The following is a 17,458-nucleotide window of genomic DNA, read 5'->3' as shown; positions in this document are numbered from 1 at the left end:
CTGGTCCGCTCAGTGAGAATCAGACCACACTCGGCCACCGGTCCCCAGGAGCTTTGATTGAGAGTTTTATCCTTCTTAACCCCCCAGGGAACGTGGGTAACACTCGCACACCACTCATCGCGTTGTTTAACCACATATTTAACAATTTTAACCACCATGGGACGTGTATAATTTCAAAAGCTGAAGACCATTTAATTAAAGTTTATTCAGAAGTGATAAAATGCAGCAATAAAGACAGGTAATAGTAATATATCCCCTCCAATCCAAACCAAAACCTGGTGAGATGATGCTCAAGAGGGCAATTGGTTGAGTTGAACCTCCCTCTGTGATCCACCACGGTGGGTACCCGAGGACCAAGGCCCGGATTATGGGGAGTATTGTGCAAGGGTTGGTTTGCTCACACCTTTGACCTTTACCCTCAACCTTGTTTTTTTTCACTCCAGTAAATAAATCGAGGTGCACCCCACCACCCACTCTATCACGTTCCGGTACACCCACATCCACTCTCCCCTTGGTACACTCACATCCCCTTTGGTCCCTCTCCCCCTCTCATTCGTCATCCTCACCTTCCTCGTGCACCTCAACCCTCCCTATTAGTACCCAACTCCCCCACTTCTGATGCACCCACTCCATCCCCCAATACACCCACCCACCACTCTCCCTCCAATTCTGTAACCGTCCCCTCTTTACCGAGATACACCCCACACCTCCCCCCTTTGGGACAACTCTATTTTTCCCCTGCTCTCCACCCCACCCTGGTAACCTCCTATCCTCCACTGCTACACTCACCTCCGTCCTTGTGCACTCCCTCCCCTCCGGTACACCCACATCACGCTTGGTACACTCATGCCCCCGGAACACCCAACCCCCTTCCCATTGGTACCCAACTCCCCTGCTTCTGGTACACACAACTCCATCCCCCAACACACCACACTTCCACTCGCCATAGATATACCTAACCTCCACCCAGCCCTGGTATAGCGACACAGCCCCCCGGTACACCCAACCTCCCCTCATTCTATATTCCCCCACCCCAATCTACCCCACACCTGCCTCCACTTTGGTACGTACGCCCCTCTCCCCGGAAACCTCCTACCCCATTCAGATGCACCAACATCAACCCTTAATAGCCCCTCCCTGCTGGAACACCCACATCCATCCTCTGGTACACTACCATGCCCCTTCCCCCATCATGTACATGCCCCCCCCCCACCAGGTACATCCACACTCTTACCCCCTACACATTCACACTTTTTTTTACAATCAGGTACATTCACACTCTTTTTCTCCATGACACACCCCTTCCAATGTTACAGTAAACCAACATCCACCCTTGGAACATTCGCATCCTCTCTCCAAGTACACTCCAACCCCCGTCATTCTGTACACCCATCCCATCCTGATACACTCCGCACCCCCCCCCACCAATCCTTGGTACACCCCTCCTCCTTACCCTGGTACATCCCTCCTACCCCATTCTGGTACACTCACATCTACCCTTTGTTCCCCCCACTCTCTTGGTGTACCCACCTTTCTCCAGTACACCCACATTTACCCATTGGTACACCTCCCCCCCATAGCACCAGTCTCACACCCCACCTGTACCCCTCCAGTGAACCCCATTCCATTCTGATTGGTACCCAACTCTCCCACTTCTGGTACACCCCACCCCATCCCCCAATACGCCACACCTCCACCAGCTGCAGATACACCCAACCTCCACTCACTCCTGGTAAACCCCATCTGCACCCACACCATGGAGCCTGGTGTTAGGGTGGTGGTTTGGGTGGTGGCTTGGGATCCCAGGGTCCTGAGTTGAAGCCCCGTCGGCCGCTGAATTAATACACCAGGGGGTTGACTCAGCCTGTCATCCTTCCAAGGTCGGCGAAACGAGTACCAGTTCCAGTGTGTGTACTGGTGGAGGGGCACTGCATCAGAGAAACGGTCGCGCTTCAAGAAATGATAGCTACCCCAGCAGCTAAGCTGCCATACGACCACCACCCACACCATCCGCCAGCACACACCCCTTGCACACCTGCCCCGATTCACTCCACCATTGCCGTGTGGGCTTGAATCTCGATTCAGCAAGAACACTGTCATATGCAGGGTAGTGCGTCAACGCGGCCATTATAGAGAGTGAGTCACCGGAACGGTATGCCAGCACTCACTGCCTGTCAGCGGATATCCAAGAGAAGATCAATCCCTAAAAGTGTTTGTAACAGATAGGAGAACAGGGAAAACCTCCTAACTTGGGCCTCAACACGAGGGGTTGATATAGACCTTTGGGAGGACTCCGTTACACCTTCTCATCACACCCGCTCAAGGACATGAAAACCAATGGGGGGGTGAGTTCTTGCCGGCACCATGAACAAATCCCCTGCACGGGGCACTGCATCAGCCACACTCTCAGCAATGATGTAAATGTGCAGCCACGTGCTACCAATGGATGAAGCTTCAACGATGGGATGAACATCACAAGATGATCAACGCATTCCTTGAATTGTTGTTTGGGTCAGTTCACCATTCTTCGTTTTGAAGTTGAAAACATGATGCTCGGTCATGTGCTGGGGGTTGGGTGGAGGGGATGGGGTAATACATCACTGTAATCTGTATGTCCAGGGAAAGTGAACAAAACCCAGAGAACACGTTATTATGACACAAATGCACTCTGACATTCTGAAAGGGATATTGGGTAATTTGCAATTCACTCCACATGCTACAAGTACCATTGTTCACAAGAGCTTCTCCATGCTTGAGATTGTGCGAGAGAGCACGTGGTCAGGTCGCCAGGAAAACCTTTTCTCGAACTTTCTCCACTTTCTTAGATGACCTAGGTACTATAGCACATGTTGTGCAATTCTGATGAGGTTAGCATCGCTCATTGTTATATCAAGTTTGACAGAAGAAGTAACTTCCACAACGTGTGACACCTGACATACAATTAGGACAGTTTATTTTGTGAACCTCTTCCTCTGAGCTAGAATCGTTGGCTCTTTATTCAGGCTGGTACTTGGCTCATTATTCAGGCTGGTACTTGGCTCGTTATTCAGGCTGGTACTTGGCTCGTTATTCAGGCTGGTACTTGGCTCGTTATTCAGGCTGGTACTTGGCTCTTTATTCAGGCTGGTATTTGGCTCTTTATTCAGGCTGGTGTTTGGCTCTTTATTCATGCTGGTACTTGGCTCGTTATTCAGGCTGGTACTTGGCTCTTTATTCAGGCTGGTGTTTGGCTCTTTATTCATGCTGGTATTTGGCTCTTTATTCAGGCTGGTATTTGGCTCTTTATTCAGGCTGGTATTTGGCTCTTTACTCATGCTGGTATTTGGCTCTTTATTCATGCTGGTATTTGGCTCTTTATTCATGCTGGTATTTGGCTCTTTATTCAGGCTGGTATTTGGCTCTTTACTCATGCTGGTATTTGGCTCTTTATTCAGGCTGGTATTTGGCTCTTTACTCATGCTGGTATTTGGCTCTTTATTCAGGCTGGTATTTGGCTCTTTTTTTCAGGCTGGTACCATTGAATCAGAAGCTCAGTGCTGTTGATGCAGCATCTTCTACACCACCTTATTTCGCACGATTAATGTTTACAGCACCTTATTTTATGCGATTCGTTCTTCGTGCCTGTCGTTTGTGTCCTTTATGACGTCTTTAAAACAGTAAGTTTCCTGTTTGGAATGATTTTGTGTTTTGTTTGACCAGGAAGACAGACAAAAAGCATAATCCCAGTCCTCTCTGCACATGTGTGTCGGGACGAGGTTCCATACAATGTGGAAATTCAGAGCCAATGTTGTGCTGAACTGCAGCTTCATGTTTGGATTCATGTTTGAATTCGTGTTCAAAATGTAACACTCAATTGAAATTAAGTTTTTCCTCAATCATAAACTGATGCCCGCAGACAGATTGACAGAGAACCAACTGCTTTACCCCACTTTTCGCTTCGCATGCGCTTGCTAATAACAATGTCACATTTGTGACTCCGGTACTTGCCCTGACTCAAACGAGCTGTTGAAGTTAGTTAACATCATGATTATTTGCTCTGCCACCTCCTTCAAAACTTGTGGATGCATATTACCTGGCCTTGGAGCTTTATCATCCCTTGGTTTTCCGAGCTGTTTCTTTCTTTCCATAAATGCTGATTTTGATCTCCTTTCACCCCTGGGATAGATAGTCTCAGATATTGGACGTTCCCCTGACTGTTCTTGTGCGAATGTAGAAGCAAAATTGTTTTCACTTAATGATAACCCTGCCTTCTCACGTTAATCATCCACCAATCCTCCTGTGCTATTCCTCAAGGGGCCCACACTTATCTTAACCTTTTACATACAAGCTTGGTATTGGTTTAAGGGTTAAGATGGCTGCCTTAAGATTTTTGGGTCTTGAGATTGAGCTCCTCTCAACCGTTAAATAATACCAGGTGGGTTGACTCAGCCTGTCATCCTTCTGAGGTTGGCAAAATGAGTCCCGTCTTAATGGGTACGGGGCACTGCATCAACGGCACAGCCAAGCTCCCAAGCAATGATGCAACCAGCAACTACAGGCTGCATTCGAAATAATAAAAACCTCTAATATACTTCAAGAATGCTTTGCTGTTATGTTTCAAACAGTATTTTTGACCTTTTGGCTTGCCGAGTTATTTAATTAACGAGCCTCTGTTTACTTCTCCACTGATGTGGATCAGACTCCGGTCCTATTATTTTGAACCTCGCAAATGCCTTCTGCTTATCCTTCATTACACTTCTTACTTTCCTGCTCAACCAACCTGCTTCCTTTCTACCTCCACCATTACACCTCACAGGAATATACCTGCTCTGCAGAAAGCATATCCTCGAAGGCTGTCCATCCATCGGATGCAGCCGGACCACTCGTTAGCTTTTCCCGATCCAGAGCACCGGACTCTTGTCACACCCTCAAAGTTTGCTTTCCTGAAATCCAAATCTGAACAATGTAGTTACACACACTCTGTCATTGTCACGTTCCCACAGAGGCAGGACTTTACTCCAAAGAAAGGAGGAAATTGCTTGCGAGGGGACCTGATAGATACGTTTAAGACAATGAAGGGTTGACAGAATAAGTTCAGAAGAGGTTTTCATCAGAATAGACTGCAATGGGGCCAGGGGCCACAGCTTGAGGGTGAAGGAGAGGAGAGGTGGGACGGTGTTCAGGTGAGTCTTATTCACTCAGAATTAAAGTAATGAGTGCATGGAATGCTCTCCCGAGAAAGGTAGCTGCAGTAGAAATCTTTTAACTTGAAACTGGCATAAGGTACGGTACTTCAAAGCATTGGGTATTGGCCAGTTTGTGGATATTGGCAGAAATGTGCAGTCATGATGGACCTTCTACCCTTCTGAGTCCAACCAAATTCCTTGTATGGTAATAGAGACCCAGTATAATAAATTAATATCATGCTAATATATATACTATATATATATATATATATATATATATATATATATATATATATATATATATATATATATATATATATATATATATATATATATATATATCTTTATATCTTCTTGTTACTATAATTCACTGTCTGTCCGTCTGTCTGTTCCCAGGTACCGCAAAAACGGCTGAACCGATCGCAACCATTTTTGGGGGTGTGTAATCCTGGGACCCCTAGGAGTAAAATAGGCATGAATATAATAACATGACCCCCTTGACAGCTCCCGTAGGGAGCGGGTGCTTCTAGTATATATAATTTGAGAAGTGTCTGGTTGTTTGACTTCTGCGCACTCTTAAACCACTGAAGGGAATGGGTTGACAAACGGTGGTTGTGCTCATGAGGGGTGTTCAGTTACTAAGTTTCTTGTGGAGAGTTCGCCAAGTGGCTTAACCACTCAAGGAAGCACTCCCTTCAAAACCGTGGATACGCAACGGCTTGACAAGCGCTTGGAAACTGAACATGTGGGGTGATAGGTTTTATGCTGTTAGGTGTCGCCTCGAAGCACCGCAGCAAGGGCACCGGTAACCTGCAGGGTGGCATGGCAGAAAAGAAATTGATATACTAATGTCTTTTGTGTTGTTTTAAGGGTGAAACCAACATACGACAAAAGACAGAAGGGTAACTTTATTAGTAATATTTATTAATCCCTTCTGTCTACTTTAAACGCAATAATACTAATTCACTGCAACACTTAAGGCCAGTGCAACCATAAGGCGAACTAGGCGGTCATCTAGAGTGGCAAAAATGAATGAAAGAATGATTCATGGTTATCACACACATGAACAAGCAGACTGTTTATGACTGTTTTTGCTTTAATATGAACTGTTGTGTTAATAGCCAACTCCACACGCCAGGTGAAACTGCCCCCCCTCCCCTCCCCGGGGACGGCAGAAGTATGTGCGTACCTCTCAGTCTCGCCCATCCTGTCAGCCCCTGCGTTGAAGTAAGAACCATGAACGGCACCTGAAAACTGGTAACGGCGGGCAGGCGGGCATATCGTGGGCTCAAGCAGCCCAAGGGAGAACCAATTGGTTAAGGCTCACAAGGTAAAAAACAGCAAACGGGAGGAGTTATCTGGTGAAGAGAGAGCTCGGCAGTCGGCACGTTCGTTTGATGTAAGAATAATTTGTTGGGAACGTCAAGCGAATTGCGAGCCACTGCAAGATGAGTTCCAAAGTTTGGCGCGACCACAAGGTGTTTCAAACTTTGTGAAAAATAATCTCACAGATAATGTCCCCAACACATTTATGACGTGCAAGATGGATTTAATTTGCCCCCTCCTCCGTAACTGCACGACTGTCATCTTCTGTGGTTATTCTTGCCACCACCACGGCTAGCTTTTCCCGTCACTAGCTCACCGGCGACGGGTACTTTTGCTGGTGCAAAATAAACGTGTAATTATAAAGACAGAAGTTGTAGTCATACTAAAGCACAATATGCATTTTGAAAAGTTAATATTGTGCCCGGTGGGAATTGGGGGGGGGGCACGCAAAGCCGAAGGTTCCCCTCGGGCACCGAGTACCCTTGCATATTCCCTGGCCGACTAACACTTAATGACTTTCCGAAGAATCCCCAAATTAAATAAGGACAAACGTCACGGACAACAGTGCAGTTATAAGTCAACTCACGACTCTCGAGGCGACAACTTATCCCAAGCAAACAGTTCATACGGTGAACTCCAGCGGGTTATACGCGAGTGAAGGGTTGGGCGTGAGCATGATCTAAAGGATCGAGTCCGGAGGGCATGCACAGGAAGAAGCTGACGGGTCAGACGTCCTCGTTTTTGGAGAAGAACCCGAGTCCACAGGTCAAGGTGTACGAGAGACATCGAAGACTGGAACTCCACGCTGTGATGGGCAATAGTACACTTGAACAAGAGGAGGGAGTGCAGGAACTGGCAAGCTGCCTTCTTGACGAGGCACTGCGGAAGAAAACTCCGTTTCCAATCAGGTTTCAAATGTGACAGAATTAAACAATTTATTCATACATGTATGGAGAGAGACACATCCACAATATGCACCGAATCTCTCTGCCTGGGTGATCCAGTCGGCATTCTTTTATACTCAAGCATGCAAGGGTGCGGTTTACATAGTGTGAGAAGGTTAAATAAAACAAGATACATCTGGCGATAAACAACAGTATCAGTGGCACTTTGGCACAGTGACGGAGCGTCAACAGAACCTTGACGATGGTTTTTGTCGAGGCCATCATGTTGGAGTAACGGGACAGCTACACTCCTACATTAAAGTGAACCGGACTTGGGGAAAGATTTATTATGGGGCATGATGCTCTGAGCCAATGGACAGGCATTTTGGTCAATCTTGCAATTCAAGACTTTCTGGCGCCTGGTCTTCAGTTATCTCGGTGAATGAGCTAATCCCTGAGCTCGGTCGGCATATCTCATAATAAATCGTTCCTCCGGTTCATACAAATCATACATTTTACAGAAACAATTCAGCGAAGCCAGTCTGTTCCTCGAGCCGTTCGGACAAGAGCCCTCCCACCTTTCCTCGACACGGGCTGGCCTGCATGTCCAGATGCTGTGTGACCTTCGAACATTCATTTCTCACATTCCTTTCTCTCCTGGCAGTTTATATCAGGCAGATAAGGCTTGGGCACAGAAAACTGGAAAAGTATAAAGCCAGTTAATAGTTGGATTTAGTCAAGTTGCACCGTGGCATGGAATGTTTCCAATAAAATTAATTAATGTACACCAATTTATTACTACCGAGAGTATATTATGTTTGTGCGGGTATGTGTAATATAATGTAGATATGTATGTGTACGAGTGTGAGTGTGGATGAAAAATTACTTCTGCAACACCAGCAAGGATGCGCAAGCTGAAGTCGTCACCAAGGCAACAGCAGTAAGATGTCCGACACGTGGACCCGAGGAGTGGAGGGAGTTGAGCACGTGATAACTCACCAGGTGAGATGACGTACGAAGCGAAGGTAAATGTCCACTGAACAGTACAGCATGCAGGGTGAGGGTGCTCCGGCCATGGATTCCACCCCCCCCCCCCGTTCCTGAGTGAATTAGTCGGTTTAACGCCGAAACGCGGCTGTTTGGGGGGTCTTTGCAACCCAACAGGACATTCAACAGCTAAAACAACCACCAAAGCACAATTAAATGGAAATGCTGGTCCGTAACGGGTGTTAAAAGTAATTAATGGTTCCTGGGGTTCAGGGAAACTTGTTGATGTAAATGTGTATCATGTGGGGGCGTGACCACCGGTGGAAGGCAGATATCACAGATCACTGGTGATATATAAATAAATAAAACAAGCCGCTGACATCATCGCGGTAACAAAGTTTGCTTTCCTGAAATCCAAATCTGACATCCACGCCGCTGACATCCACGGGGTGGGGGTGGGGGGGTGTTACCAATGGTACCAACTACTAAAATTTCGCCAAGGCGCAACAAATGGACGAAAAGGAGGCCAATCTTTGAAATTGTTCAATATCGCCTGAGGGCGCTGTTTCAGCGGTGCAAAGCGCTTCAACACACTAGTGGGGCCGATAACAGCAAGTTTTGAGAGGAATCGTGCAAATGATACAAGCATCAAATTTGGCACATTTGTTCTCCAGGGGATTCTAATCAAATCTACCTGATTGGCCATTTGAAAATCCAAATTTTGAAAAAAATACTACACTACACTATGCCTAGACTAAATATATTATACTACACTAAATCCAAATTTTGAAAAATTACTACACTACACTATGCCTAGACTAAATATATTATACTACACTAAATCCAAATTTTGAAAAATTACTACACTACACTATGCCTAGACTAAATATATTATACTACAATAAATCCAAATTTTGAAAAAATACGACACTACACTATGCCTAGACTAAATATATTATACTACACTAAATCCAAATTTTGAAAAATTACTACACTACACTATGCCTAGACTAAATATATTATACTACACTAAATCCAAATTTTGAAAAAATACTACACTACACTATGCCTAGACTAAATATATTATACTACACTAAATCCAAATTTTGAAAAAAATACTACACTACACTATGCCGAGACTAAATATATTATACTACACTAAATCCAAATTTTGAAAAATTACAACACTACACTATGCCTAGACTAAATATATTATACTACAATAAATCCAAATTTTGAAAAAATACGACACTACACTATGCCTAGACTAAATATATTATACTACACTAAATCCAAATTTTGAAAAATTACTACACTACACTATGCCTAGACTAAATATATTGTACTACACTAAATCCAAATTTTGAAAAAATACTACACTACACTATGCCTAGACTAAATATATTATACTACACAAAATCCAAATTTTGAAAAATTACTACACTACACTATGCCTAGACTAAATATATTATACTACACTAAATCCAAATTTTGAAAAAATACTACACTACACTATGCCTAGACTAAATATATTATACTACACTAAATCCAAATTTTGAAAAATTACTACACTACACTATGCCTAGACTAAATATATTATACTACACAAAATCCAAATTTTGAAAAATTACTACACTACACTATGCCTAGACTAAATATATTATACTACACTAAATCCAAATTTTGAAAAATTACTACACTACACTATGCCTAGACTAAATATATTATACTACACTAAATCCAACTTTTGAAAAAATACTACACTACACTATGCCTAGACTAAATATATTATACTACACTAAATCCAACTTTTGAAAAAATACTACACTACACTATGCCTAGACTAAATATATTATACTACACTAAATCCAAATTTTTAAAAAATTGGATTTTCAAATGGCCAATCAGGCAGATTTGATTGGAATCCCCTGGAGAACAAATGTGCCAAATTTGATTCTTGTATCATAATTTGCACGATTTTTCTACTATATACAACACTATACGGAACGTTCTTCCTGCCATCTCTCCGTAAAAAACAAAGAACCTTTTTTAACCCAACGTGTTTCGTTCGTTTCTCAGTTTTAGCTCTTATACGAGCCTCGACATTTTTTTTTTTTTAAATTTGTTGTTGTTTGGTTTTTCATGCGTGTTTCGTTTTTTTTCTTGTTCTTGTTGTTTACATCAGGACAGTGAGGAGAAACAACCTATTGGAGAAGTAACCCTCAATCCCCAATGGGGATACTTTTTAAGCGGTGTAACCGCTTCAATGCACTGCTTCCTTTTGTTTATAAAAAAAACAAAAAAATCATAATTTTGTGCTTTTATAAAATATAACGAGGTACTCGCACGTTGAGGTACGGATATATGGATTTTTTTTTTTAATCCTTCGAGTTTTTGAATCGTTTTAAAACTTCAATACAATTTAATGAGGCCTACTCTCGGACTATTTTATTTTATTTTCAAATACTTATTCGACGATTGGAGTGATTATTAAATCTGAAGGATCTGATGATGATATGATATTATCAACGGATCTGTCGGTCGAGTCATGAGCGAGACCGCAAAGTGTGCGTTGCTCCTGTTATCCTTCCCGCGAGCTGCCAATCATTTCCATCGTTTGTCAGACACGCCCCCTGCTCTTCCTCACTGTTCTTGGCCTCACCGCGTCCACCAATAGCAATCCTTCACGATGATCACCCAATCACACGCTTTGTTTTGTGCAACCGGACGCCAGAAACCACCGTCATCCAATCATCGTGCCGCTTACAAGGTACCGCTCTGGTTCAGCGGTTCTTTTCACCGTGTGTAACACTAGAATGCGCCTTGAAAGAAAAGTAAAATAGCCCAATTTATGATGAGGTGTAGTGTAGTGTGCATAGTTTACTAGTTAGGCATAGTTTACTTTATAGTGTGCATAGGCTCCTCTCTATATTCCTTGTCGGAATTCGTTGATTGATCGGAGTCTCCGTCAGTTCCGGTCTAAAAAAAAAAAAAAAAATTCTTTATTCGTACACGGACTAGCGGCCATGTCGGTAAGGTTAGCGGTAGTGATTCAGGTGTTTTGGTTTTTGTATCTTTTGTCCAATTCTCCATCTATTTTCCTCAGTGTAATTTATTAATGATACTTTGTCGAAGCATACTTTTGATTTGTTGGATTTTAAAAAACGTCGTTATCTCTTTCGAAACGAAGGACGAAATGAAGGATCGACGGTATAAACAGTGTCACCTTTGTTCTCGCGAGATTTTGTTTTTTGGGAGGAGGGATTCCAAGGCAGCGAAGTCGTTTATTCCCGCTCTGTCTCTAAATCGTCGTTTATCATTGGTTCGTTTCATCGCTTCATGCAATTCTTTTTCTTTTCGATGTCACCTCAGCATTTTGTCGTATTTTCCTCTCGACCTCCTGTCGCGATGGATTCTCTCCCGTCGTTCTTTTCTTCCTGATTCGTCCACATCCCCGGAAAAATCTGACTTCTGGCCTCGATACATCTGCTAAGTTACTTCGTCGTCTTCATCCGCGATATTTTATATCCGCTCTTGACCGCCTCATAACAAATCGCCTCCGAACTCGTCCTTCTGTCGTTCTCTTCGCTCTCATTTCGCCCTCGTCCTCCTCTCCTCTCCCCTCCCGACGTTCATATTAACGACTCTTTCGGTTATTAATTCCTCGATATTCTCGTCCAGCTTCGAGTCTCCTCGCCGCTAATCCGTGGACACGATGTCCGAGGCCGTGTCCGTGAGTGAGGAGAACAACCAGGTCCAGGATCCGAGACGGAGTTCGACGGACAAGGACACGACGTCGACGATGTCGACGACGACGACGACGACGACGACGACGACGACGACGACGTCGGAGCAAGTTGCTGCTGCTCAGGCCTCGTCCACCACCACCGAGGTTCCTCCTTCTCCGAGGCTGAACCCTGCCTTGTCGGTTGGAGTGTCGAGTGACGATGCTCCCGCCGAGTCGGGGCCGGAGGTCACCGCGGAACCGGAACATTCAACGCTCGTCCACGACTGCTGTATCTACAACTGTGCCGGGTGTCGTGGCGTGTTGTCCGGACGGGAGCCGCAGCTTCTCCCGTGTCTGCACTCGTTTTGTCGGCGCTGTCTGCCATCGGCGGAGAGTCGAGTGATCACTCCTAATTTACCGACAGCGACTGGAGATAACACGGCTCTAGGTGAGGAGTCCACGCTTAAATCACGTGATGGGGGGAAGGGGGAAGTGTGTGTCTGTGTCTGTGTGTGTGTGTGTGTGTGTGTGTGTGTGTGTGTGTGTGTGTGTGTGTGTGTGTGTGTGTGTGTGTGTGTGTGTGTGCGTGTGTGTGTGTGTGTGTGTGTGTGTGTGTGTGTGTGTGTGTGTGTGTGTGTGTGGTGCCCCCCCTCCCCACTCTCGCACAATCGCCACTTTGGTCAGGGTGCGGCAATAGCTCGCCTACTCTTCGCGAAGGACGCCGTGGGTTCTTTAACGTCCACCAATTAATGTCGGCACATGGGATACCCGGCTTAACGTCCATCCGAGGGACGGCACACAAGCTGAGGAATTACCCCTGCCTGTAAAACACCACGATGGCAGTTTATAGCTTGGTCGGGATTCGAACCCAGGCAAATCGGCTTAGAGGCGGCGATGCATACCTCGGTCATCCAGCCATCCCACAATTTTTTGGAAAGGGGGGGGGGATTATTTAAATTGCTCTCAATATGTAGATGATGATGATGATGATGCATGAAATGGAGGTTAAAGGTGGATTCATGGAGATATGAGGTATAACGTATGAGGAATGTGAGATGGTGTGGAGAATGGAGTGCGAAGCAGATATCTGTGATAACGAGAGGAGCTCGTACGATATTAACAATAAATGTACATTTTATTACTCAGTTGTATTTTTTTTTTGTTTTATTTTGTCTTTCTCCGTCCAGTTGTGCGTTGTCCCGTTTGCTTGCAAGACTTCCGCCCGGCGGACATCATAGACAATTATTTCGTATTGGAAGGAGGAGAAGGTGCCAAGGGAAGCTCTCAGAACTTGCGGCAGGTGAGTTTGTTTAATCTAGAATCGAGATTTAATGTTAAGAGTATGGGTTCACATGCAGACTAGATTGACACCTTGAAATTGTGATTGGCCACACTTTGATGCATGCCTCGATATTGCGAAAGAGGTCGTGATATGTGTTCAGGAATAAAGTAGATTGAGTGACGTGACCAAATGAAGAAGCCAAGGAGAAAGGCAGGAGGGTTATGAGATGGATTGTCCCATGATATTTTTGTTATGAGATGGATTTTCCCACGATATTTTCGTGACGAGATGGATTGTCCCACGATATTTTCATTTAGAGATGGAATGTCCCACGATATTTTCATTTTGAGATGGAATGTCCCACGATATTTTCATTTTGAGATGCAATGTCCCACTGCATTTTGGTGGAGATCGAATGTACCACGATATTTTAGGTGCCAGATGGATTATCCCACAAAATTTTCGTGACAAGATGGAATGTCCCATGATATTTTGGTGAAGAGATGGAATGTCCCATGATATTTTGGTGAAGATATGGAATGTTCCATGATATTTTGGTTACGAGATGGAATGTTCCCTGATATTTTGGTTATGAGATGGAATGTTCCTTGATATTTTGGTTACGAGATGGAATGTTCCACAATATTTTGGTGACGAGGTGGAATGTTCCACGATATTTTGGTGACGAGGTGGAATGTTCCACGAGATTTTGGTGACGAGATGGAATGTCCCATGATATTTTGGTTACGAGATGGAATGTCCCATGATATTTTGGTGAAGAGATGGAATGTCCCATGATATTTTGGTTACGAGATGGAATGTCCTACGATATTTTGGTGAAGAGATGGAATGTCCCATGATATTTTGGTTACGAGATGGAATGTTCCACGATATTTTGGTGAAGAGATGGAATGTTCCCTGATATTTTGGTTACGAGATGGAATGTCCCGCTATATTTTGGTGAAGAGATGGAATGTCCCATGATATTTTGGTTAAGAGAGGGAATGTCCCGCTATATTTTGGTGAAGAGATGGAATGTCCCATGATATTTTGATGAAGAGATGGAATGTTCCACGATATTTTGGTTACGAGATGGAATGTCCCATGATATTTTGTTCAGAGTTGGAATGTCCCATGATATTTTGGTTTAGAGATAGAATGTCCTGCTATATTTTCGGGAAGAGATGGAATGTCCCATGATATTTTGGTTACGAGATGGAATGTCCCACGATATTTTGGTTAAAAGATGGAATGTCCCACAATATTTTGGTGAAGAAATGGAATGTCCCATGATATTTTAGTGAAGAGATGGAATGTCCCACAATATTTTGGTGAAGAGATGGAATGTCCCATGACATTTTGGTGAAGAGATGGAATGTTCCACGATATTTTCGTGAAAGATACAATGTCCCACAATATTTTGGTGAAGAGATGGAATGTCTCACGATATTTTCGTTACGAGATGGAATGATCCACGATATTTTGGTGAAGAGATGGAATGTCCCATGATATTTTGATGAAGAGATGGAATGTCCCACGGTATTTTGGTGAAGAGATGGAATGTCCCACAATTTTTTGGTCAAGAGATGGAATGTCCCACGATATTTTGGTGAAGAGATGGAATGTCCCACGATATTTTGGTGAAGAGATGGAATGTCCCACAATTTTTTGGTCAAGAGATGGAATGTCCCACGATATTTTAGTAACGGGATGGAATGTCCCACGATATTTTGGTGACTAGGTGGAATGTCCCACGATATTTTGGTGAAGAGATAGAATGTCCCACGATATTTTGGTTCAGAGATAGAATGTCCCATTTATATTTTGGTGAATCGATGGATTGTCCCATGATATTTGATTCCCATGATATCCCAAGTGCAGTGATTCATCACAGTGATGTGAAATGGCTTGGGAAGATTGAAGTGTTAAGACAGGGGTATTTTGGTGTGGGACAAAGGGGAAAGCACCGAAAGGTGAGTTATGTGAAAAGGAAATGGTAAGTGACAAGACATGAAGATATCTAATGCAGTGGCAGAATGTGAAATAAATGTCTTCTTATTATTAGGTCATCTCTATCATCTCAGAGATGACCTAATAACCCCAGTTTCGAAGTCTGTCTGTCCGTCTGTACGTCTCCGTCCGTACGTCCGTCCACAATCAAACCGAGTGGAGACAAATAACCAATAGTGGAATGGATAGAGGTCGTTGAGGCATGCACAACGATATAACTTTCAAGGTCGTCCAAGGTCGAGGTCAACGTCACGAGGCTGTCAAAGTTGCGAAAATCGTTGATTTCAAATCGTATCACCTCCCTCATTTATCAAGAGAGATCAAATTTTATTAGTGATTCAGATACTACAGACTATTATCCAGAACAACACGAGCCATTTTTTTGAAATTTGCTCTCGTTCCGATTTTATAGCCCTTCAAACTTCGTTCTGATTACTCGTATGGGCCGTTCATAAAGTACGTACATACAAAAAAAGTATGAAAAAAATTAAGAACCGGAACTCTCCGAGACAAATATTACTTTTGAAGCTTTTGTCAGATTTAACTAAAACAGTGGAGCACAAGTTTATATGCATACTTACTTTCATTTATGACATTAACATTGTTTTGAATGTCAATTTGTACTTTTGTTTTCATAAATGATGTGCTGTGATATTAAAAGAAAAAGGTAAATTACACCGCAAGGGACTGCATTGTCATGGCTTACAAACATCGGTTCACAAGGAACTGCTGGCTTTGCAAGCGATTAGCGATGTATGAGGGGGTGGGTGGGTGGTCACGAGCCTGCATACAAAGGGGGGTGGGTGGTTTTGAACCCCGGAAGTAGAGCGTATGTACTTTATGAACTGCTCCTATTCCAGTCTGGCACAGAGTTACTTTCGACCTCTGGCAGAGATGACCGGCACTCCCTCTTGGGGGTATTTTTTATACGAGATTGATTGCCCACAATATTTTGGTGAAGAGATGGAATGTCCCACGATATTTTAGTTACGGGATGGAATGTCCCATGATATTTTGGTGACGAGGTGGAATGTCCCACATTATTTAACCTCCGCCATCGAAGATGGACGGAGGTCACTGTTTTCACCCCTGTCTGTTTGTTTGTTACTTACGAAATTTAAAGATTTCGTAAGTATATTGATGACTTCCGTCCTCTGTTTGTGTGTGTGTTTGTGTGTTTGTTTGTAGGCACGATAACTCGGGAATGGAAGAAACTACCAATGTCAAATTACACCACGTGATTCAGGAGCGTGATGGCTCGCGCTGATTAGATTTTGGTCAAAATCGGTCAAAGGTCAAGTTCACAGTGAGGTTAAACATAATTCCGTAAATTCATGTGGAGAAATGGAGTATTTTTTTTTTTGCTTCGGTCGACGTTACGAGTTCGTTTTAACTTCGATTTTAATTTTTTTCTTCGGTTTTTGCGATCGCTTAGGACGCTTAAAACTCGGTTGTCGAAATTCAGGTAAAAATCGGATGTTTTGGAGACGTTTTAAGATTGTATGAAAACTATTTCACTCGCCGCGTCACTGCTCGTCATGTGGTGCAGCGCGCTCGAGCAGAGGCGTCGTTGAGTCACGTAAAGGTTTTCCGTGTGCGCGCTGACGGTGTTTTCGATAAAGATGGTGTTTAAAAGTCATTTTTATTCCAATAAAGGTTATCGTCACATGACTGACTCGCTAAGCCGTCGGATTATATAAAGATTGTTGGTGGATGGCCGAATATTACGGTTTTGTGACTTTGATAAAATAATATTAAATAATCGCGTGGAGAAATAGAGATTTTTGCTTCGGTCGACGTTATGATTTTTGATGGTTTGGTACAGAATCATCGTAGAAACTTCTGGTTTGCGTCGCTACCTTCTCTCGAGACAGCTTTTATTAGACAAGGTGAGAGGTCAAGTTGACAATTTCGTACCAGTCTGACTGCTTGTTTGTTTGTTTGTTTGTTTGAGAGCAGTATTACGGAAAAACTCCGAGACGGATTTCGACGAAACTTGGTGGGGGGATTAGGTATGGTCCAATGATCATGCTATTAGATTTTGGACTTGGTCCAAAGTCCAATATGGCCGCTATGG

General features: G+C 43.7%; 1 protein-coding gene and 1 long non-coding RNA gene across 3 annotated transcripts in view; one reads left to right on the top strand and one right to left on the bottom strand.

Annotated features, from left to right (window-relative positions):
* Nucleotides 1-9,226, bottom strand: part of LOC147013532 (uncharacterized) — an 80,151-nt gene extending 70,925 nt beyond the window's left edge. Inside the window, exons 1-3 of one of the 2 annotated variants that reach the window (XR_015051360.1) lie at nt 8,375-9,226; nt 7,954-8,074; nt 6,355-7,370 (exon numbers count right to left, since the gene is read on the bottom strand). This is a non-coding gene — a long non-coding RNA (uncharacterized LOC147013532). The other variant, XR_015051354.1, reaches the window with a different exon arrangement.
* Nucleotides 9,227-11,577: 2,351 nt separating this feature from the next.
* Nucleotides 11,578-17,458, top strand: part of LOC147013531 (E3 ubiquitin-protein ligase TRIM33-like) — a gene marked incomplete at its 3' end in the record, with an annotated part of 165,423 nt that continues 159,542 nt past the window's right edge. Inside the window, exons 1-2 of the mRNA XM_085853486.1 lie at nt 11,578-12,537; nt 13,277-13,389. Coding sequence (XP_085709612.1) covers nt 12,078-12,537; nt 13,277-13,389 — 573 coding nt within the window. The remainder of the gene's footprint in view (nt 12,538-13,276; nt 13,390-17,458) is intronic.

Source organism: Eptatretus burgeri, chromosome 14, assembly GCF_056783735.1.
Source record: "Eptatretus burgeri isolate ZD-2024b chromosome 14, Ebu_testis_v1, whole genome shotgun sequence".
Classification (NCBI taxonomy): Eukaryota; Metazoa; Chordata; class Myxini; order Myxiniformes; family Myxinidae; genus Eptatretus; species Eptatretus burgeri.
This window is presented reverse-complemented; position numbering and strand designations above follow the sequence as displayed.